The 25,439-nt window shown below is 44.5% G+C and overlaps 1 protein-coding gene across 1 annotated transcript in view; it reads right to left on the reverse strand.

Annotated features, from left to right (window-relative positions):
- The window catches only part of LOC118772086 (calcium/calmodulin-dependent protein kinase type 1D-like), a 60,442-nt gene that overhangs the window by 1,632 nt on the left and 33,371 nt on the right, over window positions 1–25,439 (reverse strand). The window contains exons 3-9 of the mRNA XM_036520337.1: window positions 18,590–18,664; window positions 11,301–11,439; window positions 10,375–10,501; window positions 5,378–5,453; window positions 2,721–2,833; window positions 1,831–1,909; window positions 366–453 (exon numbers count right to left, since the gene is read on the reverse strand). Coding sequence (XP_036376230.1) covers window positions 366–453; window positions 1,831–1,909; window positions 2,721–2,833; window positions 5,378–5,453; window positions 10,375–10,501; window positions 11,301–11,439; window positions 18,590–18,664 — 697 coding nt within the window. The remainder of the gene's footprint in view (window positions 1–365; window positions 454–1,830; window positions 1,910–2,720; window positions 2,834–5,377; window positions 5,454–10,374; window positions 10,502–11,300; window positions 11,440–18,589; window positions 18,665–25,439) is intronic.

The following is a 25,439-nucleotide window of genomic DNA, read 5'->3' on the forward strand; positions in this document are numbered from 1 at the left end:
CTGGATCACAGAGAGAGAGAGAGAGAAACAGGTACGCCTGAGTCCACCAACACAACCACACACTATCCAACATCACAACCCCACGGTCCACTTTCACAGGTGTTACAACACCACAGCCAACTGTCATAGATATTCCAACCACACGGTCAGCTTTCACATGCATTCCAACCACACAGTCAACTTTAACACACATTCCAACCACACGGTTAACTTTACACACATTCCAACCACACGGTCAACTTTACACGCATTACAACCACACGGTCCACTCCCAGCTGCACCGCATTCCCACAGGTCAGCTCCACATTTGATGCCCCATGGTCCATCTTCACACGCATCACATCTCCACTCTGCAGAGCTCATACCCTCCATTTGCTTTTGGCGAAGTTTTTCCTCATCTGTCGACTGACTGACTCATGGATGTTCTTAGAGAGGGCAGTGTCCCCGGCAATCCTGAAAGACATGGGAGCACATCTCACCGTAAGGTCTAAAGGAGACACCCATACACCCTTATAAACATACCCACATGCACACTAACGCTCTCATACACATTCACAAATTCTTTCTCTCAAACACACCCAGCATTGCGGTCCTCATGAAATAAAATACTACACACACCTACACACCAAACACTGAATACAACAAATACCAGAATGTGCACCACACACAACATACTGAGTACTACACACAACGCACTGAGTACTAAAAACAAAGAAAGCACTGTGAATGTGTTTCTTGTGGGCTGGCATGACAACCTCGTTCAGGTAAACTTTGCACGCTTAGTGTATTTTGCTGTGTCATTATTGCCCCCCAACACGCACAGTAGGAAACCTGCTAATAAGAGCAGTCATGTTAGACTCTTCATTCTGTTCCAGCAAACCAAACCAATCAACAGGTTTTACAGGCTGGAAATAATAAGCCAACAAAAACTGCGAAACGGACTCACTTGCCATCTACATACAATGCCAAATGCAGGTGATACTCTATCCCCTGAAAAGCTTAACAGATCTGAAACCGTATCAAACTGACTAAAACATTTCATTCCTGGTTTTCTGTAATTGCCTGGGTTGAGCTTTACAGCGTGAGCTCTCAGTAACTTTACAGGCGGGGAGAAACAGACGGCTTTCTCACTCGCATCCCTGGTGCTTTTGCCTTCGCTGTCGGCGTTAATAAACTCTGTTCGGCAAGTCGCTTGCATACTGTTAAAGGCGGCCTCATTTCCACGGCAACACGGCGCACCCGCGGCCCTCCCCCCCCTCTCCTCCACCTCTCTCCGCAAATCTACGCCCCTTCCTGTCTGCCACACTGACTTTCGCACGGCAGCACTTCAGGAGAGGACGGCGTAATTGGTGATTAGCCTGTTCCGACGCTTGATGTGCGCTTTTACCCGCGTCGCTGGCTAATTGGTATGGATTCACTGCGCTCTTGGTTGCGCGCCGGGGCGGCACGCCCCGCCAAGGTTGGCATGGAGACGCGACGAGGCCTCTCGAGCGGGGAAGAACGCGTTCGAGGCGAGCTTGCCGCTTGATTACAACGCCCTCGCAGTGCGTCTGCAACGTGTCCGTGGAGCCCTGACGGCAGAGTGACTCACTGTGGATCACATTCAACCATTATTCAAATACCCAGACCGATCAGCTCAGCGGCAGGTGTCACTTACGGGGTTTCTATGGCGTGTTTCAAACTTCAGTTGAACAGTAATGCCACAGGGAGGGGCTGAGAGTGACTCACTCCCCTGATGGTCATATCAGAGTCTTGCGCAGTGTGATACGGGGTCATTATGAAGGCATGTTGGCAGAGTTTCTGCGCAGGGTACCGGCGGTGTTCACTCACCAGGGGTGGCGCAGTGCCTGCTCGCAGGTAAACCTCTTGGCCGGGTCTTTCTCCATCAGGCTGCTGATGAAGTCTTTCGCTGCAAAACACACACACAAACTCACTTTTTTCACCCCGTTCATATAAGGCAACACGCAGGTAGGTTTGTAAACTGTCTATGATGTAACTCTCGCTCACACACACACCAACATGCATAGTATTTATCAGTTTGTATGTACCCATTCCAAGTCCCACAATCCTTTGCTTGCTAACTGAATACCTTGCTGCTTCATCAGCAGTTTCTTGTAAGCTGAGAGGTTTTATGGCTAATTTACTGGCAGCTACAGACCTCTGCTACAGCCTCCGCTGTGGATCCTATCCAAAACAATGACAATGACAACTGACAAGAGGTCAGTGACCTCTGAGGGGTGTGGCCTCAGACAGAAGGGAGGAATGACTGTGGGTAGACCACATGGGCTGGAAGCCTCCCTCAGACAAACTTAAAATTACAGGATCTACTCTCTTGATCATTCAGATGCACTGTTAACAGTTATCCTCCTGAAAACATGAATGCATGTGTTACATGATAATTGTGTAGGTGCTAAGAAACTATCTTAGAGAACATACAAAAACAAATGGCAAAGATGTTACCAAGGCACATTTTTTCCCCACATTTATGCAACCTTGTTTTGGAATTGCTACCTGTACACTACATTTTTGTGGTTTCATAACATACTTAAACTGATCTAACCCTTGTAAGGCCCAGGAGACACTGCTGCTCCTCACTTTTAGTGTTGTAACCGATTTTTCAAAAGCTGTTCAAGATTACTTAAACTCATACAGTAGATACAGACTTTACACACACCCACCCATTCACTCACACACAGGTAGGCACACTCACACCCACACACCTGAATCTGATATATCATCCCAGTACGGGGAATCAAACTCGTAGTCTGCCTTCAGGATCTGCTCAAACAGCTTGGAGTCATTCTCATCATAGAACGGAGGGTAGCCACACAACCTAGGAGACAGAGAATGAGCTCAAAACAGAGCCATACTTCCTGCTTACAGCAGAGCTCTACAGTGATAACGCTGAAACACTGAAACACATTTTGAAATGCTGGGGAGATATTCTTTATGACCTTGACCAGGTCCTGTTTTGTGACCTGCAGCACCCCAACCATGACCTGGTATGATCCTTTTCTGTATTTTACATTAAGGATCACAGCAGAGTGGGTGAAAGTCTTTTTTCAGCGGGAGTAACAATGTCTGAATTTAAAATACATAGCTCTGAATGTGGAAAGGAACAACGCTGTTGCTAGGACAATGAAATGACATCATCGTTTTGGCTTTCACTCTTTGTCAAGGTGTTTTTTTTTTGTCCCCAAACATTTATTTTAATTGAGCTCAGCTTGACACCACATATAATTATGGACAAAATGAACATTTGTTGGTTGTTTTTAAAAGTTACTTTCCCATGTTTTAATTGGACAGTAAAAGCCATATTTATTTTTCTTAGACTACACCCACACGTTTGTCTGAGAACGTTCCATTTTAAAGAACCGGGGGTGGTCATCTAGCCATTAGCAAGCTGTAACTTTCAAAAGCCAACTACTGAACTGTAACGCACATTAAAGATACTCCCCATAACTGCCTAAATTGACAAAATCCATTAATGTGCTCTGATTTTCCACATTTAAATGTAAAGGCACTTTGAAGACTACTCTCACAAATTCAACATCTCCTGAATCACTCAGCTGAGCTCACAATCACACCCTGAAGTAAATGTCACTCGGTAACGGCTCCATGACATTGTGCGATTGTAACATTTCCATCATCCTCGGGGAGACTCGGTTTGGATAGAAACTTTGCTCAGGTTATATGAGGTAAGCACAGTACAGGGATCAATCCTGAAGAAACCCTGAGATAAATTAATGAGGGAAGAAAAAATTAAATGGCAAGGGGGGAGGGAGAGATAGAGAGAGAGAGAGAGAGAGAGAGAGAGAGAGAGAGAGAGAGAGAGAGAGAGAGAGAGGGAGAGAGGAGGGAAGCACAGAGTGCTGTTCCTGTTTTGCATATCATAAACCTGGACCAGCAACACAAAGGAGCCAAGTACAATACAGAAAGCAGGACAAACCTGTAGATTTTAACCTCACAGGGGCTATGACAGAGACAGAGGAAGAGGAGGAGACAGGGAAAGAGAAAGAAAAAAAGTAGAGAGGGAGCAGGAGGAAGAGTAAGTGAAGGAGACAAATCAAGGAGAGAGGGAGAGATAGGTAGGTGCAACAGAGAGCCCTCACTCCACCCTCTCTGCATCTCATTCCACGTGTCCATTTAAATGCAGAGGGCGCTTTGCTTTGTCAGGTGTTCATTTGCACATATTTCAGCTTTTCTCCAGCTGCCTTTGCCCTTGTAAGCACTCCGTTCTGTTTCGTTTTCTTTTCTCTTTGAAGTTATGATGGATGACAAAGGGCACTCAGCGCTGATTGCCCATTGTGGCGAATGCAAGAAACTGAACTCAAAAGCCAGCTATGAATGAAGCACAGCAGCCTCAATCTAATTATTCTGAGATGTGACCGCACAAAATGGGAAAACAGCGCTCTGAAATCTCAGTACCCATGTATGGTCAACCCTGAGCTATGGGCTGAATCTCAGTCTGCACACAGCTCCCCCTATAGGCAGGACTACAGGACTGCAGGGTGGCAGGAAACAGCTCCATGCTGAATTCCTGAATTAAGGCACTGCAGCAACCATTGCTGTCAGGAGACCAATAATGTGTGCGAGAATTTTCTCTCCCCAGCATGTTTTTGCAGGTTTCAACTTCAACGTCTTTATCATTAAGTGGAAGTGGGAATTATCAGGGTGCTAAAAGTTGGTATACCCACAACAAGAGGACATCTCGATAAACACAGGACAAAGTCCATGATTTAACAGCAGAAGGTACATAAATTCTAGGTACCAGCAATGCTTATGTGGAAGAAATTATCACTGCACTTGCAAAGGAAAACACACAGCCTGATTTTTAATTGTACTCATAACATTCAGCAGCAACTCATTTCTACCAGATGGTCTTCCTGAGGCAGCCCTGAAGGCAATGGTGCTACTGTAGAAACTAAATAAGGTGCTTTACTCCTATTCAGAAGTAGATCCAGATGAAATACCACTGAAGCCACACGTGATGCTCACAGGTTATCTACATGGAGGAATAGAGAGAGAAAGAGCCTTGCTTTCCGTTCAATATCAAAACCATTAGATCATTGCCATATAGAAACCGCACATTAACACACTCAGAGGAAGTTTTCATACACGGGTTTCATTAGCTTTAGCTGATCAGATGACTGTGTGCAGAAATGCCAGCTTTTTTCAGCAGGGGTTTATCTCTGCGTAATGAGAATCTGTGGCTGGTAACGAGGCGGCTTTGCGTCAGCAGCTGGAGGAGGAGGGTCAGATTGCAGGCTCGCAGGATGCTTTTAGCAACGCTCAGTCATGCATTGCTGCCCCACGCCAGGACATGGCAGAACACAGCGTTTGGGCTTCAGGGCAGGGTGAGGGGCGCGGTACTCACAGGATGTAGGCAATGACCCCGATAGACCAGCAGTCCACAGCCTTACTGTAGGGTTTCTGCGCCAGGACTTCTGGAGCTGTGGAAAAAAAACAGAGAAACACACTGTGTGAGACCACTGAGAGACTACAGAGAGACCTGCTGTGTGAGACCGCTGAGAGACTACAGAGAGACCTGCTGTGTGAGACCGCTGAGAGACTACGCTGTGCGAGATTTATTATGTTTTTCACGTACTTTTTTTCTTTTTCAAAATGTTTTTCAAAGCAATTCATCCATGTATTTTAATTTGAAATAGCCATGCCCTTATTTTGTGGGATATAAATCTATTTCCAGTTGTCCCAGAAGCGGTTAGAATTATTGGATTCCTCCTTTACGGTCAGTTGATTATTAACATGTTGCTGTGGGTGTGAGTGTGTTTTTGCACCCCCATATTCTGTCACAATAACTGAGGTGCAGTTATCTTGGTTTTCTCATTCTTTTGTTCTCTTACACACTCTTTTTTTATCCTCCCTCTCTCTCTAGCTCTCTCATTCTTTCTCACAGTCTCTCTCTCTCTCTGATGAAAGCTCCATTCCCCAGGGATTGTGGGATCCCTGTGAGATTATCACCCCGCTGGTCTGCCATGCCAGTACCTCAGATGGAGCTGCACTCCCCGATGTCACTAAGCACAGAATAAAGCCGCCCTCAGACACACTCTTGGCATCACCGACTTAGCAAAGTGCACCTTTTTCTTTGAGTGGCGGCTTGTTACCGAGACATCAAAGACTCTGGGCTTTCCCTCTCTTAAAGCACAATTTCACGTGGAACACCAGTAGCTCAAACACCCAAAGCCATATTTCTGTATTTTTAAAGCTCTTTAGAAGAAGTTGAACTCTGGGAGCTCTGTTGCATGCTGGGTAGTTCTGATCTGTCACCCCTTGCCACCCTCAGTGTGAGGGTGAACCTCATTTCTGCTCATACATGGCTCACAGCTTCACCTCTGGTGTGATGTCCTGACAGGCAATGGAAGAGGCCATGCGAGCTTTGATCAAAGTCTCATCTGTCAGTTATCCTATCTCTTTACAGATTCCAGACAGTGATTGTCTCCTTAGAGATTGTCATCAGGAATCATGTCTCTGCACAGATCCCCTGATATTATGTTTCCTTACAGATTCTATTCAGTGATGTAGTCTCTTGATACAGGCTTCCCCAATACTCCCCACATGTCTTCAGCAGGGGAATGGAAAATTGAATCATTCCCACAATTTTGCCTTTTTGGTAACATTACTTTAATAGAATGCCGCCGTTTGACACGTCATCATTTGCTTTCTCTTTTTTGAGTTTTAGAATTCAGGTGTCCACACTATACACATTTAGGACATCACTGTAATGCCTTCAGCCAATCAAGATGTCACCTCTCTCTACAGACACTGCCGTCGAGCGCATTATTGAACATGCATGCATGACCGGTATGGGATATTCATTTAAGCAGAGATGGAATATTCATTAAGATTGACATTGGAAATTAATATAAATATAAGTGGGATATTCATTTAAACAGACATGGTACAGCCATTCTATACTGCACATATATCAATTTCTGACATGATGTGCCCTTCAAGGGAAGATTGATGTAAATGGCTAATTCATAATTCAAATCATTCAACAGGAAATTACACATGGTGAATTACACTTACATTAGGAATGAACCCACCCACAGTGAGTTTCGATAGCCCTGTGCCGTCTGTACCGGCAGATTCCAGTCAGTGGCAATCTCCTTGCAGATTCCAGCAGATATATTCACTCTTAGCTTCGGTCTCTCAAGCTCTCCTGATTTATGACACTAAAGCCTAATCTCATAATGGCTCACGGCGGGGTCAAAGGTCAAGCCTGCAGCTACGAACAACTATGCTGTCCACACTACAAAAACAACCACGGTGTGCTGTCACATTAGTTAGTGGATTCAGAAGACATCACCCTCCATGCAACAAATGGTGGTCAAAGTTCAAGTCTGCAGTGGATCTTAAACATATGAGCACAGGTCACAGATCCTAATACAAGATTTGAGTTGGATTAAGTTACCTAATTTCATCATATAAGATCAATTTAAAGATATGTGTTAAATGACAGAATGCGCATATTCTGGGGAGTAAAACTCCACCTGATATTTGGGCCAACACAGTGCTGATCATTTTCAGAGAAACTGAGCGTGGCCTTCATGCACCATTCACACAGAGGAGATGTTAGGGGTTCTGGACAGAGGCTGACGTCTGAGCCCACATCCATCCTTGGAGAAGACAAGGTCCAGGGAGCAGGGATGCTAACACCTTTAGCAGGACTTCAGCCTCAGCCTGAACACCCCAGTGCATGACTCTCTGAGCGGCTTCTTCCCGCTGCAGGTCAGCTTTGCTGTCATTGTTTTCTCCATCTTTGAAGAGATCCAGAGAAGTCACCCCAAATTGCAAAAAATATTAGCCTGCTTTTAAATCTACACTTTCACTCAAAGTGTACTCAGATCTATATTTAGGCAAGACTGCCATTTTCCTGAAGGCAACCACAGGGTGGTGCTATTCTTAGCTGAGCACCTAACTGAGAGATCAGATTTCCAACCTTTCAGTGTTGCTGTGTTGGTGGGGGGTGGGGTCCCTACATCAGAGAGACATGAAACAGGAAGGGGAGAACCAAGGATCCCACAGAGAGATACACGGGAACACCTCCCTAGAGCAGATTTATCATTTTAACACAAAAACACAGAGGCTGGAAGGCTGATTCAAATGGAAACAACTGAGTAGATAATGCTGCAGTGACATCATTAGGACACACCTCTTCAGTTACAAAAATGCAAATACATTGGCCCTGTGTGTCTTTTTTATGGTATCCAGATATGCAGGTGCATGCTGGGACATCTTGGCATCCATGCACATTCCATCTGATACATGACTATTGCTGAACACTGTGCTTTTGTTTACTTGCCACATGTACGTGCGTGTGTGGCGTGATTGTGTGTGCAGTGCCTGTCTGCAACTCTAGCATTATAAAATAACAGTATTTAGATGGATGTGAAACACCATTCCCTTAAACCTGCATGAAGGCTGCCCTCAGCAGAAATATGAACATATGGACAGCATGCAGCTACCCAAAGGTCTGCAATTTTATTTCCTTCAAAGCCCCAAGAAGTTCAGCCACCTAAGAATAATCAATATATTACATTATTGTCATTTCGCAGACACTCTTCTCCAGAGTGATTTACATAGGTTACAAATTTTGCATGTTATCCATTTATACAGCTGGATATTTACTGAGGCAATTCTGGGTTAAGTACCTTGCCCAAGCGTGGCAAGGTACCCCAGCCGGGAATCAAAACAGCAACCTTTGGTTACAAGCCCTGCTCCTTTCCACTGAGCTACACAGCCAGAAGTTTATCCTTTTCTGAACTTTTAATGCTTTTGCACCTTTGTGTGTGTATATCTGTAACACACATCACTTAGAAATTACTAGAAGAGGTTACAGAAGTACCGCTCCAACATTACAGAAGTACCACTCCTACATTACGGAGGTACAGTCTCATTAATTAAAGAGACCACCCTGCTGCCCTGAGGATGTGAAGTCCATGGTGAATTCTATTTCACCTCTGACATCATCATCATTCATTCAGGGCACACTGATTTAGATCAATAGGCCCCATCAATTCAGCCTTAATTAAAATGCTCTTATAAATTTACAATTAAATCGTGTCCACAGAGCCTGTCTACAGGCACTGTGCTCTTAATAACAAAGCTTGCCAAACTTAGACCTGCTGCTGCTGCTGTAAAGCAGTTCCACAGATTTGTTTTAAAAATGTCAACATGTTTTAAAAAATGTTTTTAAAATGTTAGGGCTTTGGTTGTATTCAAGACTTTGGGCTCTCTCCACAGAGATATCAATTACCCGGAGTGCAGTTCTGCCATGGTAAAAATAAAGAAATAATAAAAAAATAAATAAAATCAAGAAAGCTAGTAGTGTAATGCATTTTGGCTTCTGCTCTTAGAGGGCCTTGTGCCATTAGTTTAAAACATCTGTAAGAGCTCCATATTTCAGATGTAAATTTATGCAGCAAGATCAAAGTGACGAGGATTCGTCCCATTAATGAATCTCTGGGTCATGCCATGTTGGTCATCTGACCATTTCCTTGTAACGGAGGGGAAACTGCAGACTGCTGGCTCTGTCACCGTATAATAAACTATACTGAAAAATATGTTGAAGAGCTAGATATGGGAGTGTGTGCAAGTGTTTGCGTGTGTGTGTGTGTGTGTGTGTGTGTGTGTGTGTGTGTGTGTGTGTGTGTGTGTGTGTGCGCGCGCGCATTTTTGTTTAGGGCAGTGCTTCTCAAACCTCTCCTGAAGTACCCCCTGCCCTGCATGTTTTAGATCTCTCCCTGCTCCAACACAGCTGATTCAAATGATCAACTCGTTATGAACTCCTGAAGCTGCTTAGTAACAAACTGATCATTTGAATCAGCTGTGTTGGAGCAGGGAGAGATCTAAAACATGCAGGGCAGGGCAGGGCAGGGGGCCCTCTGGGAGGGGTTTGAGAAACACTGGTTTGGGGGAACCGGGGTGGGGGGGTGGTGCATGTGTGTGATTCCACAGTGTCCACACAGCTACTTTCTCCAGCGCTGTGCCATGATCCCAGCTGCCCACTGCCCGGTGCACCAGTCCCACACCACACCACTGCAATCAGAGGCAACTGCACCGAGCGAGGCTGTGAGGTGTGTGCTGTTCGCTGAAAAGCTACACCCACCGGGTGGTTTCAGGTCACACACTCCGCTGGAGCTTAAAAGCCACCCACTTCCTGTATTCTGGCCACACAGAATTACTACACTGGCTCTGTCTATCGAGAGCAAGCCAAACGTGTGCAGCACCTGTTGTTGTCAAAGACTCTGTTAAAGGTTAAATGATGTATGATAGAAGCGGTTATGTCTGGATGGATTTGCGCAGGTGAAGTAAATGCTGACGTTTGAGTGGAGGAGGAGACTACATTACCCACGTATCCTGGCGTCCCACACGCTGTGGACATGACATCACCTGTGCCCTCCATCTTGGACAGGCCGAAGTCACTGATCATGATCTTAGACTCATCCTGGGGGTTAAAGTACAGCAGGTTCTCTGGCTGGGCAGAGAGAGAGAAAACCACAATGCAGCATTACACAATAACCAGCACTACACATACACTGTTCACACAATGCATACGATATTACACACACACACACACACACACACACACACACACAGACCACATACATAAAAACTACGGTACTTCAATTTGAGAAAACGTTCTCTTAAGAAAGTCAATCAACAAACAGTATTACTGTGATTGCTACTGGCTCACTCCCCTGTGAGAGCACCAGCCTTTAGAGCCGCCTGTTAATCCCACAAAAACAATCACCTGAATACAATGTTGCAGACGATCACTCAATTCTCTATGTATGGTACCTCTCATGTCACTATTAGTCATTTCAGTACTCAGAAGCATCTGTCTCAGGCTGGCTTACTGACCATCAGGGTGTGTGAAAACATATTTCCTCCCACAGTCTCAGAGGCAAGACTGCTACACTGACACCTGATAAGCGTCAGGCTAAATGACATCTTGCCTGAGTGAATGCATTTATAAATTCTGTGTATCTGTGTATTTAATGGTGATCACTGAGGCATAATTCCTCAAATGACAGGAGAGAAGGTAAGGGGAGTGGGGGGGGAGGGGGAGGCAAGGGTATCATTACAGACATTACAGAGAACCAGCAGTCTCCCAGCATACGACAGGAAAGGCACCTGGGATCTTTTGTGAAGCTTGTGCAGACAAATGTGTGCAGCGTGTGTGTGTGTGCGCACGCGTGTGTGCGCACACATGTGTCTCTGTGCATATGTGTGTTCATGTGTGTCTGTGCATGTGTGCAGCATCTCTGATGTACCTTAAGGTCTCTGTGCACGATGCCCATCTTGTGGAGGTAGTTGACTGCATCCAGGACCTGTCGGATCAGTGTGCTGGCGTCCTTCTCTGTGTAGAAGCCCTTCTCCACGATGCGGTCAAACAGCTCTCCTCCTGATACCCTGCAGCACAGGAGAGGGAGAGACACGCTTCATGAGTACGGGTGCTTTTAGGGCCCTAAACTGGCCCCTCAGACCGTGCTCTCAGTGTTACACAGGTCTGCTTCCGGTCCTGGAAACTGAAAGTTACTTAACTGCCATGCAGCACCTGCAGTATGGCAAACTGCACTGCCAACTGCTCTCCATTTCCTGGCACTGAGAACACAGCGAGGCCTGATCTACACCTCACCCTCCCCATGGCCTTGGCACATCCTGCCGGAAACGTGCCAAAAAAAATCTCACAGAGCCTATGACAGCAAAAACCATCAGCGAGTTTCACCTGGCCTTTAGTGGAATGTTACGCTTCCACCAGGCGCACACATTACTGGAACACTGTCTTTCCCCGGTTAAAAGGGGCAGCGCTTAGCGGCTGACATTTGCAGTGTTTCAGCATGGCCGTGGGAGGCAGGCTCTCAAATGGGATGTTTCATTAGTCTCCGAGTGTCAGACCTCAGGCTGAGAGCAGTCTGATACAGCTCTGCAAGCCACGCATCTGAGTGGCTAACCCTGCTGAGCCGGCACAGTGCTCTCAGTTCAGTGGAGTGTTTGAAAGGGGTAAGGCCCCCCAGAGCAAGGCCCGAGACATGCTGCATTATGGGAAAGGAATAGTATCGATGATGAGTTTGTACATGCTTGTGTGTATGAGAATGTGAGAGGGAGTGTGTGTGTGTGTGTGTGTCTGTGTGTGTGTATTTGTGTGTGTGACAGAGAGAGAGAGAGAGAATGAGCATGTGTTTATGTGTGTTTGTGTGAGTGTATGTGTGTTTGTGAGAGTTTGAGAGCACATGAGTGTGAGAAAGAAGAGTGTGTGTGTTTTCTACGTATATATATACATGTGAGAGGGTTAGATAAAATGTGTAAATGTGTGTGCATGTGGGTGTGAGTCTGTATTTCACCACAAGGTGGAACTCATCTCCTCCAGCTGTAATTTAGGACCATGTGAAACTGTGATGTGCTACTCTATCTCAGAGAACCAGACGGGAAGTCAACACCCCAGGTTATTCTATACTAAGCCTGTGAAAATGGCACTGTAACCAACATGACAAACTTGCAATGCTTCATCTGACTAAATCAGTGCATCACAGAAGCAATGCATAAAACACCTTTTCCTCACACAAGTAATTGACGAGATGAATTTCCTTAGAAACCTGACAACAATTTTTAGGAAATGACAGCCTGTTTCCAAGAGTAAATATTATGATAAGCATAAAGAATATTCATATCCATCATTCAGTCTGTTTGTTTATTGCACCCTTTTCTGATACAGAGATTTCTAAAGACATGCAGTTTCATCAGGGTCATAATTATGTGCATGAATTTCACACTATGGTGCACATGGGGTTTACATGCACAGGAAACAGACGTCAGAAAAAATTGAGAATGAAGAGCATGGAAGCAAGAGATTTAGAGGAGAAACGGGGGGGGTGACATTCCAGCCTGTTATTTTCACACAAAGGTATTCTTTATTCATATTTTGATCACTGCATGAAAACCAACGGGGCATCACTCACGTAGGTTCTGCACCTGGAATCAGAGTAATTGTTCAGCCAGCACCAGCACATACAGAAACCGATGCCTTTTTAATACAGACGCCTGTGTTTCCAGCTGTCTGTGAGGATAATAGAATTAGCGATGGTGTGCTCTGCAAAAGTAAGGGGGAATAAACATTTCACTGGAAAAGGGGCACAGGAACAGCCCTCTTGGTTTCCCCTTAAAGCTGAATGGACAAATCAATCAGTCCCTGTGGGTTTTTTAAATAGCATGTAACTATCTGTAAATTATGCTGTGCAGGTTTGATAAATTTCATTTTCAGTTTCATTGGCAGAATTGAATTGTAAAATATTGTCATGCATTAGCACTGAATGTGCACCTGTTTTTCATCTGTGAAGTCACATTTTTTGTTAGTTTATCATTTGGAGGGCACTATATGTGTAAGGATCACAAAATATTTGTATAGATGCAATTGTATTGGTCCTGAAGGGAGTAGTAATTTCCTACTACATGAAGAAAAAATAACTTTTAACAAGAACAACCAGGTCCTTAACAATTATTTAGCATGTTCAATTACATGCAGACCATAATTGCACACCTTGCCTAGTGTTAACGCAGGAGACAGATGTATTCTGTTCTACACTGTGATACACTTCAACACCAAATGCATGTTCATCCTCATTCACCAAACTCTTAAATGGTAATGATTAGCGATGTTAACATGATATCTGATCTTCAGTTATGATATAATATGCTTTATTAAACAGGGCCCGGACAGAGCGGCGCCTTTCAAATATTCATCGCTCATCTTGGCATATACACAGAATATTAGCAGGGAGGCTACGAGGGGGGGCACCTGCTTACAGGCCCAGTGACAGATCCAATTAGTGTTCCTCCAAATTAATATTCTGATCAAGTTTCTCCTCAAAACTGGGACAAAAAATTAATTGAGATCTGCTACTCTATTCAAAGCCCATGGTGACACATTTTAGCCTCCAGGAGCACCAAATTGGGAGCGCGTGTGAACTGCATGCTGGGAACAACCAGTTAATAATCTAACAGGAATTCTACATTCACATTCCCTGTTACAGTGGTAGCTCCTGTTTGAAGGACCGCGGTAATGAGTGAAAGCAAAGTTCTGCCCACTTAATGCCGATCCCAGATAGATACTGCTGCTACCCACACTAAAACAACACTCCCACATCAGCACCTGAAAGGCCAAACAATAGGATGGCCATAGGCTGCAAAACAGTTTCTTTATATTACATTACATTACGTTATCTTAGCAGACACTCTTATCCAGAACGGCTTCCAGCACAAAAGAACAGAAGTGTATCCATTCAAGCTGGATGAGCAACAGTGCCAGGCCAGGCTAACAACACGTCCAGACCAATGAGTGTGAGTATAACACTATTCAAGCACTACCACTTGTGCTAGGGCTTGTGCTAAACTGATTGGACAGCTTAGAAAGGAAGCCAAGTAAACACATTACTATACATCAGTCACTAGATCACAGAATCCAAAACACATTGCAATACTAAACATAAAATAAGCAGTAACTACTACAAGTAATACAAGAAATACCAGCAGCAGGTGTTAGGGGGCATGGACTGAGGTGGAACTGAGATGCAGTCTAAAGAGGTGAGTCTTCAGTCTGCATTGGAAGATGGCCAGTGATTCTGCTGTCTTCACCCCTGTGGGAATTCCACCACTGAGGGACCAGTACAGACAGGCTGCAGTTCTGTTATGCTGTGATTAATCTCAGCATCAGTCTGTCCGTCTGCCCTGATCTTTCATTCCCAGCATGCGGGTATGAAAGTGAGCACAGGAGGATCAGACAGACATGACAGCTGCCACTTATTATTGATATTCCGGTGGGACAACAGGCACAAGCCCTTATTTTCAGGTGATAACTGATTGCAATGGGACATATACATGTGTATGTGTGTATGTGTGTGTGTGTGTGTGTGTGCATGCGTGCGTGTTACAGATTACTATTCTAGACCGTGACACAAGGGAGTTCTCCTGAACAAACTGTGACGAGCACAAACTGTGACGAGCATACTGTCTTTTCTGAGAGTCACTGCTCCTACAGATGTTCGAGCGTGTTCAAAGAACACGGCAGAGTAAAATGTTCTCATTAAAAAAAAAAAAACACGAAAATGAAAAGCAGTTAACAGCCCAGATGCTGCAGAGTATACCTCCCATCAGGGCTCCTAGAATCTGCTCACTATGGAGGAGGGGGAAGCGTGTGTCAGCACTGGCTGCGCGGCCCCTCTGACCTCAACCTCACGCCAAGACCTAATGCTCCTTTCCTGCAGTCTTGCCCCTCTCACACGCCTCCATCCTGCAGCACTGTCAGTCCTGCTTTATTGATTAATGCAGCACCACCTCAGCACAAATGCACAGGAGGGAGTAAGCTGTTCAATTCCATCTGAGAAAAAAAAAAAAAAAAAAAATCAGGAGAGGCGGAGCCAACTGCGCTGCTGACAGAGGAGATTGGTGGGCGTTTCTCTGAAGGGGCGGGGTTTAGGGTGGACGGACAGCAAGCGTGTGAGGGAAGAAAGGTGATGCTGAAAACAGGCATCAAGCAAATGATGTGAAGGTTAAAGGCCAGATTCATTCATGTCCACACTGCCGTGCCTGTTCTCGGAGATGAAAAGTCAACATGACATAGAGGCTGGCACACATTACATTACATTACTGGCATTTAGCAGACACTCTTATCCAGAGTGACTTACATAGGTTATAATTTTTCCATGTTATCCATTTATACAGCTGGGAATTTACTGAGGCAATTGTGGGTTAAGTGCCTTGTGCAAGGGTACAACAGCAGTACCCCAGCAAGATAATTGAACCGGCGACCTTTTGGTTACGAATTGTTATGCACTGTTCTTACACACATCCGTGGGGATTCCGACAGTCTGTGCTGCAGCAGACGAAAGGTGCATTCTGTCACATTCATCTTCCTGTGTGCTCACACTCACACCTGTATGCTCGTACTAACACCTGTGTCAATAAATAGACTCAATTAATCCTCCCCTCCCCTACGCTCTCTCTCTCTCTCTCTGCATCGCACTCTCCTTCGCCCCTCTCTCCCTCTGTTCAAGTCATGTGTGCTTTATAGGCAGAATAAACCAAAACAGTATTACTGTAGAATTCATATACAACGTTAAGTCTGGAATTCTGGAAACAACAGGAATTGTCCCGCATACAATACACACAGAAATCTTTACATCCCTTTGACTTCAGCCTTCCACTGAAATCCCACACTCTTTCTCACCCTCAATCTCAGGGTCAAACTCTTCTCCTGCAGATGAAATTCACAACTGGTCTCTGAGAATGATACATCTTTTTCTATGGATACCAAACCCCTGGGTTCATACTCATATTTAAAAATATAAATATTTTCTCCCTTGAAATTTCTGCCACTCTCACATACTCATAATCACTGGCTGTACTGCATTAGACCCTCCAATCCGCACACCTCTGTTAACATTCTGTCTAATCCCCCTGATTCTATCACTGTTCTGTCCGAGCCCCATAACTCTCTCACGCTGCTGTCCAATCCCCATCACTCTCTCACTCTGCTGTCCAATCCCCATGACTCTCTCACTCTGCTGTCCAATCCCCATGACTCTCTCATGCTGCTGTCCAATCCCCATGACTCTCTCATGCTGCTGTCCAATCCCCATGACTCTCTCATGCTGCTGTCCAATCCCCATGACTCTTTCACTCTGCTGTCCAATCCCCATGACTCTCTCATGCTGCTGTCCAATCCCCATGACTCTCTCACTCTGCTGTCCAATGCCAATGCACCTCTCACTTTTTTGTCCTGTGACTTCAGCGCAGGCTCTGCCAAAACATTTCTACAACGTTGTGACAACATCATGATAGTTACCTGACATCCAGATTGCTACCACTCATCTCCATGTGACCGAAGGAAAGCCAAAATGACTCTGGGTCTACTATTTATAAACACACCTTTCATTTCAAAGCCTGGTCACTGCAAATCACATTGGTTCGTATCTTAGTGGAGGTTATCACTGTATAATCCCATTACCGTGGGCCAATTGGACTGCTAAAAGAAATTGGCAGTAAAAAAGAGGCTATTAAAACCCAAAATCATTTTTTTTCATTTTCTTAGGCAGTCACATTAGCAGCCTCTATCATTTCTGTGCGTGAGAACGAAGAATGTGTTTGTCACAGTGAGTCGGCCATCTCGGTGCTTGGTGTCAGTGGCATTAATGGGTTAATTGCATATTAATTAATGCATTGTTCCCTTATATTATTAATGGTCAGGTAGTTTGTGTATAACTTTATGACATCAGTCTGAATCGGTGTGTCTTTACAGCATTCTGGAAGGGGTATATTCAGAAGTTTCTGCTCTGAAGCTCTGTTTGCAACCATTTACAATCTGCAGTGCAGATCTATTTGTGCCATGAAGGGCTTCCAGGAATACTGTAATCTGAGGTTTCTCCAGATCGATCGGATTAAACCAGAGAAGTCTATCTGAACACAAATACCACAGATTAAATCAAGATCTTCCGCAAGCCCTCTGAGCCCTGACCTTATCTATTCTGATCACAGAAGCCACGCTTCCCAGGAAAGGCAACAGAAACCATTTCAGGAACACAGTCGGGGAAGGTAATTTATTCCATTACAGTGCTTCCAGCAGATATTAAGAATCAAACTCGGCTTTTTTGAAGGCTAAACTCTATAGAGTTTATGGTCAAATAATAAATTACCACTTTACAACAATTTTTATATTGATTCTTACAATCGTCCTGAAGCATGCAGAGGCCAGACCAGCACAGGGATGTCTTAGTTCATTTACTGGTTATGGATTCTGTACCCTCATCTTGGATCGTTATATCTCAAAACCAAATTGCTGGGGTAAATCTAGGGGGTGAATTAACTGGTCCTAGGTCATTGCTGGGAGCAGAAATCTTCACCACAGCTATTGAATGTACTGCAACCTTTTGATCCCCACCCAGAAGATATGCACCAGTCTCTGAGTCCTTGGAGGACTGCACCCTCTGGAGGCAGAATGGGTCAGTTGGCATTCCATTCTCCGATTAATTTTACTCCTTAGTTTGAGGCGCAAGCCGAAGTATACCCCTCAAGCAATGCTGTGGTAAGGTTTTAGCAACATACTGGCGTGCTTTAACAACATGCTGGTACTAAAGGTTTGCTATGCGAACATGTACCGTGTCACCAAGGCTAGCGCTGCTTTCATTGTGCTCCCTAGCCTCGCTCCAGGGGGCTGCTCCAGTGTCTGTTTTCATCTCCAGACAGAGCCAATTAGTCTGACTGATTGGAGGAGACGGGGCAGTGTGGTTCTGAAGACTTTCACCGACTAATAAGCATGGTGGCTTCATTATGAGGCATCTGATATAGCCTGACTGCAGTCTCTGCATGGAGACAGGAGAACAATATCTACATGGAGACAGGAGAACGGCAGGCAGAGAACTAGCCGTGTGGGATCAGATAGAAAGACAGACAGACGGACAGACATGTGACAGAGTCATGGAGAAATAGAAAGACAGACACCAGCAGACATGTAAAATACAGACAAACAGAGACAAGCAGATGGACAGACAGGTGAAACATGAACACTTACAATTGCATGATCAGGTACAGGTGATTGGAGCTCTCGTAGATATCCTCCAGCGCAACAATATTTTCATGCTTTATTCTAAAGAAGAGAAAGAAAAAAATGTAGTCAGCATTTTATAATAATTCATACCATCAAAATTACAAGCATCAACTTGTGGAGGTTTTCAGTAAATGAGCGTTTATCCATGTTTGAATGACGTTTCTGCTTTAGTATGCACAGGGCTGAAGCAGACACTAAGCCATCTTATTTGTTTCAGGTGCAAAGAGGAATGTCGCATTATGACCCAGTACTAGTGATTGCTGAGGAAGCACTTAGAGAATTAATTGACTTAATAATTAAATGATACTTATAGAGGGATTTGGAGTGCTTTGGGAAGTAATGCATTATTAACCACAGCCTGACAGGTCTGATAGAACAGCCAATCACACTTCACTTTCAGGAGTGAAGAGCCAATCACTCTTCACTGTGAAGAATTAACAGCCAATCAGACTTCACTGTGAGCATCAGCACTGATTCCACAGGACACACAGTCTGCCGTGAAGCAGAGCTCATATCCTGAGGACTGATCCTCAGGTGCTGAAACAGACTGTTCACCAGGAGCACACCAACACTTCAAAGGCCCTCTCCACAGGCCAAGGAAACTCACACAAAACGCCTTCACAACATTGCAGCTATGTTTCTACAGCATCTCAGCATGTTTAAAAGGAAAGCTAGACACTTTGATATACTTTGCTCAAAAGACACACTTGGCAACAAATCCAATATATGATTGATATTTTGTATTAAAATCACAGCCGGAGGGGTTTGACAGACAGAACTGACATGGTCTAACTTTGGGTTCGAATGCATTGAGCTCTTCCTCTGTGCTTCCATAATCAGGGATACACATTGGACAGAACGGAGAAATATCCAGTAATATTTACATCCAGTACATGTATTCACTTACATCCACTATATGTGCACATATACAGACATTTCAACTAATATCCAAAATACCTACATATATCCACCTATGTACAGTATGTCTATACTTAAATGAGGAGAGGTTTCTATAGCAACCAGAGGCTGCCATATGAAGAACGATCGTAAGGGAGGGATTTTTCTGAATCTGGATTTTTATTGCTCATATATTTAATTCATCATCATCATCATCATCATCATCATCATAATTATACATACATACAGCATATACATACATTCAGTTCACCTGGCAACTGTAACACACCCATATTAACCCTTCTGCTTGTCCTGATTCCCAGGTGCAGCATAACACATGGATTCAAGGCGAGTGCTTGTGCAAAGCAGCACACCTGTTCAGCAGTTTTTAAAAGGTGTCAGAGTCAGCTCTCACCTTTGAAAGGTGCGGCAGGAGCTTTGCAACTAGGACCTGCCATTTTTAAATGAGGTAAGCCTCCTGGAGAACCTTACAGTGCAGAGACTCTTAACCCACAGATGACAGTCACAGGAATAAAAAGAGGGACAGAGGTCACATACTTATTGTCTCTTTGACGCAGAGTTCAACAGCACTGCAAGAACTCTTTTACAACTGTGTTCTGGGACACCCTCAACAGACTGCCTTCTAGCTCATTTTAGATGGCTTCCTGCAAAAGCCTGTTACCGTCTAAAGTTAATGGGGAAAGCCGCAATTTATGGAGAAATTGGTATTTGCATCTTTGAATTAATGTAGTGCAACAGGAGAGAAACACAGCATCAGGATTTAATTCCACTGAAATGGCTGATATTCATGAGAATAATTATCACCTGGAACATTGGCAGTGACTGCCAACATATATGAACATACAGTATGGTGTGAGTGTCCCAATCATTTCCTGAGTAACTCTAATCTTCAAATATGCTTGAATGTTGCATTTTTGAACTGGCTTTGAATAGGTGGGGTGTTGTATACTTTTGGATACATTCTGAATTTTAGGCAGGATTTTCTAAAGAAGCTAGGGCAATAGGGTTCTCCTATTTTACAAAGATCGCAAAAAGTGCACAAGAAAAGAATTTAATGCAAAACACTTCCTTGCTCCTTGTTGTGTGGCACTTTGGGAGTTTAACATGAGTTCCAGTCGAGGCCTTGGTTTCTTTCTGAAGGAAATACTGGGTGTTTGTTAATACCTGAACATAGTATAAACCCCTTTCAATCACTAAGCAAGTATTCCTCTGTGATTACCATTTACACTGAGTAAATATTACTCAGGGATTATCATTGAATTGTCTTTACTCACAGAATATGTATTCCTCAGAGATTTCCATTTAAACCAACTTTAATCGCTGAGTTAGGACTCCCCAGAGATTACCATATAGACCCATTTTAATAACTAAGTGTCAGATTGGACTCCATCTCCTCACATTTGTCCCCACAGGTCAGAGAGGCACCATCCTGGGAATCTAACATTATAATACCACAGTAAAAAATTACTTCTACAGACCCGCACTGCTAGCTGTGTGTGTGTGTGTGTGTGTATACGCATGCTTTTGCGTATGCATGAGTTTCTTCATAAAAGGTTTTCACATCTCATACATAAGCTTGTGATAAATCAAATTATTCAGCCTAGGAAGCAGCTTTCTTGTTAGCGCTGTATCAGAGTTAAGACTACTGAGAGACAAAGAGGGAAGCCCAGCTCCCCTCTCTCTCACACTCTTTCTCTCTCGCTGTGTCTCTTACGCTCTTTCTCTCTCTCGTTCTCTCTCTTCCTCCCTCGCAGCTGACACAGTAGACTCTTCAGTCACGCTTCACCATGGCAACCTCCTCATGGTAAATGTGTATGTATACATACAGCGCGTATTAACACTGCTCCAGAGCCAGCTGCTGCGAAATTTAGCCACGAGGTACATGGAGACAGCGCCAAAGGAGAAAGAATCACCCTGAACACACAGATAATGGGCTTCTCCAGGGGTAACAGGTGGAGCTGACTGGAGCACAGCGAATCGTGAATGAGACGTGAAGCAGTCTTTATGGTTTCTGCTAGAACAGGGCCACGGAGCAAGAATGAGAACACAGACAGCAACACAAGTCCTCAGATGTGTACCGAACACTACTCAGCATGTTCAGCCTAGGAAGACATTTTAAATATTTCATCCATCACTATTATTGTTATTATTAGTATTTGTTAACAAAGATATATTCAGCTGTCCCAATCTAACTTAGGATAGAGCAAATCAAAGGACACTGCTTTAGATCCCCAAGCAGTCATATGCTGAAAGTGCTCCAAGCAGACCTCTCTAACATATGTTTTGTGTGTGGTCACATATCCTTGACAAAGAGGAGCAGCAGTCAGAATCACCACTCTAAAAAAAAAAAAAAAAAAAAAAACTGCTCAAAAAGTGAGATGCACTAAAGCTACAGATTGAAGGCATTCATCAGCCCCTGCTGGACTCTGATTTGGGATGACGTGTCCCTGGCATGCAGGATCACGTTTAGAAGCTCGGCGTGGGGCCCTGGCATTGTGGGAGGAGAGAACAAACGGCCGCGTTTCCCCCGCACCGCGTGGGACGCCGGCGGAGCGGCACGCTGTGGCACGACTCATTACCCCCCTTTGTTTTCTTCCTCCATTAATGAAAGCAGCCAGATGAAGGCAGCGAGACAGGCAGAGACTTTCCTTTTTATTTCATCAATGCACGGTCTCCTTTCATGATTACTGACAGCAGTGCTGTTAAAATTCATTCTAAATCCGCCGCTTAAGCAGTGCCGTATTTAACTTGATTCCAGCGAACTACACTGGACTGGAACTGGAACTACATCGAGACAGAATGAGGAGAGATTTGCAAACACTATTTGTGGAGGGAGAGGGGTGAATATCGTTGACCCTCTGATTTCTTGGCATAAAAGTCAATATTCGTGAACAATATGAGTTTGTTATATGCGATTGAGATTAAAGGATGTATTTTTAAGATGGAAAAATAATTCCTTACTCTCTGGTCATGTGATACGCCCCGACCAATCTGCAGCAAAGTCCTCCATCAGTCACAGAGGCCCCACCCGTTCATTAGAAGCCTGCGATCTCCGCTGGATTCCCACTGCTTGCGGAATGATACCTCACAATCTAAGCGGCCAAGCAAAGGCCTGTCAATCATTCGGTTGCCGAGGGGGGGATAATAAGACAAAACCAAGGTGGGATCCTCTTTGAAGCCAGAGGATGAAGGAGCAGATTAGAGGCAGGCCTGGGGTCCTTGGGGAGTAATTGTTAAGGCTGACGGGAAACACACAGGGCCTTTCTGACATCCAGTAAGTTCACCTGAGCAATCCGCCTCTTTGAACGTCTCCTGACACAAATGATACCCTTTCTTTTTTTGCTTTGACAGTTGACCATCACAAACCTAAACTCTCTCTCTCTCTCACTTCTGTGGGCAGTGTCCTCTCGAAATGAAGCAGTACTACCACTGGTAGACTGACCCCAGGGTTTACGGATTAGTCTGTAGAGGTGAAAAATAGCCAGAAAAAAGAAAATGAACTTCATCCCCTTCACCTGCTGTGGGAAATGTGGGCCTCAATAAAGGGATGTCTGTTAATTACATCACCAGATCCTTCACGTCTTCCTGTATGAGTGGCTGAGAGGGAAAAAGAAAGGCATCTTTCTAAAGTATTTCATTAAAGGCACACAATGCAGCACAACCTGTGGTTCAAAGTCTGCTTCAGATAAAAGAAAGACCTGACTGGCCTGTGAAAGGGAACCTCAGGGAGCTCCATATCACAACGCTCAGAGGACGAGAGGACGCAAAGGTAAACAGGGACATCATACTACATTATTGTCATTTAGCAGACGCTCTAATCCAGAGTGACTTACATATGCTATAACTGGTATATGTTATCCATTTATACAGCTGGATATTAAGGCAATTCTTGGTTAAATACCTTGCCCAAGGGTACAGCTACAGTGTCTCAGAGGGGAACTGAACTGGCAACCTTTTGGTTACAAGCCCTACAAGCTCCTTACCACTATGCTACATTGCACTCACTATGTTTTAAGCCAAACGCGCTGTCACTAAGTGCTGGTAGGTGACTGCATTTGGACACATTTACAGTGGATTCTCTCCTGACCTTTGGAGCCCGAGCAACAGTAAGTGCATCTATGTGATGATGTGATGAACACTAGCAGAGACCGCTCAATGGCTTAAGGTCACACTGAAATCAAGACCGGCCGCTCTGTTATGATAATCCCCGGCACTGAAGTGCAGTCCAGAGAGTTGATTAAGCTGCCGCTCCGGCTCTCTCTGCCTGACATCCCAGCTCTGATTAAAATGAGTCACTGAGAGGCGACGTAACCAAGCCGGGCGCTTTTGATGAACGCTGATTTCCCCATTAGCCACGGCGCAAGGTCACCGCGTCCCTCCGCTTCGGGTATGGCTGGCGAATATCAAACTGAGTGCCAGAGACTCCGCTGAATGGAGCAGGCACTGCTTGAGGCCTGTGGAGGACCCATGAGAATCCACTGATGCTTAAACTAACTGGATTGGTGGGACTGGTGAGGGCAGAGGGCATGTGGGTGGGGGGGGGTAGAGAAGAGCATTACGCAGGGCAATCAGGGCAGGGGAGGGGGGTGGCGAGTTGGGGGCTGATACCCTGACAGATAAGCCACTCCATTGAGGTCCAGAAGAAACCCAGTCAGTCAAGCTACAGGACACTGTACTCCCACACAGTCATTAGATCTGTACTGGAGGGATCTGCCGTGTGATAACTCACAGCAGTACTGCACAGTGTGGATATGCTGTGTTATAACTCACAGAAGTACTGCACGGTGTGGATCTGCTGTGTTATAACTCACAGAAGTACTGCACGGTGTGGATATGCTGTGTTATAACTCACAGCAGTACTGCACGGTGTGGATATGCTGTGTTGTAACTCACAGAAGTACTGCACGGTGTGGATATGCTGTGTTATAACTCACAGCAGTACTGCATGGTGTGGATATGCTGTGTTATAACTCACAGAAGTACTGCACGGTGTGGATATGCTGTGTTATAACTCACAGCAGTACTGCACAGTGTGGATATGCTGTGTTATAACTCACAGAAGTACTGCACGGTGTGGATCTAAGGGTTTATAAGTCAGTGAATCACCTAATGGTCGTGATTTCGAGTGGTTTGTTTTCATATCCAACGCACTCCGCATGACATCATTCAGCACACAGTATAATAAACCCTCAAATCAGCCTCTCAAATCAGCCTCATTCTCTGGCTCAGCACAGAGCAGGAAATACGGCACAACTCTCAGCATGCACAAGGACCTCACTTGCAGACCACTCAAGGCAACAGACAGACCATAATAAACAACAGCACTGGAGAGCACACTGTATAACAGTATAACAGTGTGTACCTCATTCTGCAGGTAAAGAGCAGGAATATTACTGTTTTCTTAGAGCAAACACTGGCCATAAAACAGTAACAGAGTTAGTTAAAACAGGGTGCTGAAGAAGGGTGTCTATATTTAGGTGGAAGTACAGAGCACATAGGGAAATCACTATAATTTTTGTTACATTGAATGCGTTTTTAAGATTACATATCAAGTGCAGTGTGGTGTAATGGTTAGTGAACTCCTAGCTGTAAATATTTAGGTGCTACAATGCAATTAAATGCAGTTTGGATACACTGTGGGACAGAAACACCCCTGAGGAGAAGTGCTCCAAGCAGACGCAATATAAGCTATGGCTGCAAAGGCGGTGGTTACTAACTACAACAAATCACTCTATCTATCTAATCTATCCATTATGTATTCAATTCAAAAATTCAATCCGTTAATCCAAGTGTATTTAGTTCAGTACCCTAAACGTACCCTAATCGTGGTTGTAAAACACAAGTGTTATTTAGTTAAATGCAGTGCAATTCCAATTTACAATTTCATATTGAAGGG

The sequence above is a fragment of the Megalops cyprinoides genome, chromosome 25 (genome assembly GCF_013368585.1).
Source record: "Megalops cyprinoides isolate fMegCyp1 chromosome 25, fMegCyp1.pri, whole genome shotgun sequence".
Taxonomy (NCBI): domain Eukaryota; kingdom Metazoa; phylum Chordata; class Actinopteri; order Elopiformes; family Megalopidae; genus Megalops; species Megalops cyprinoides.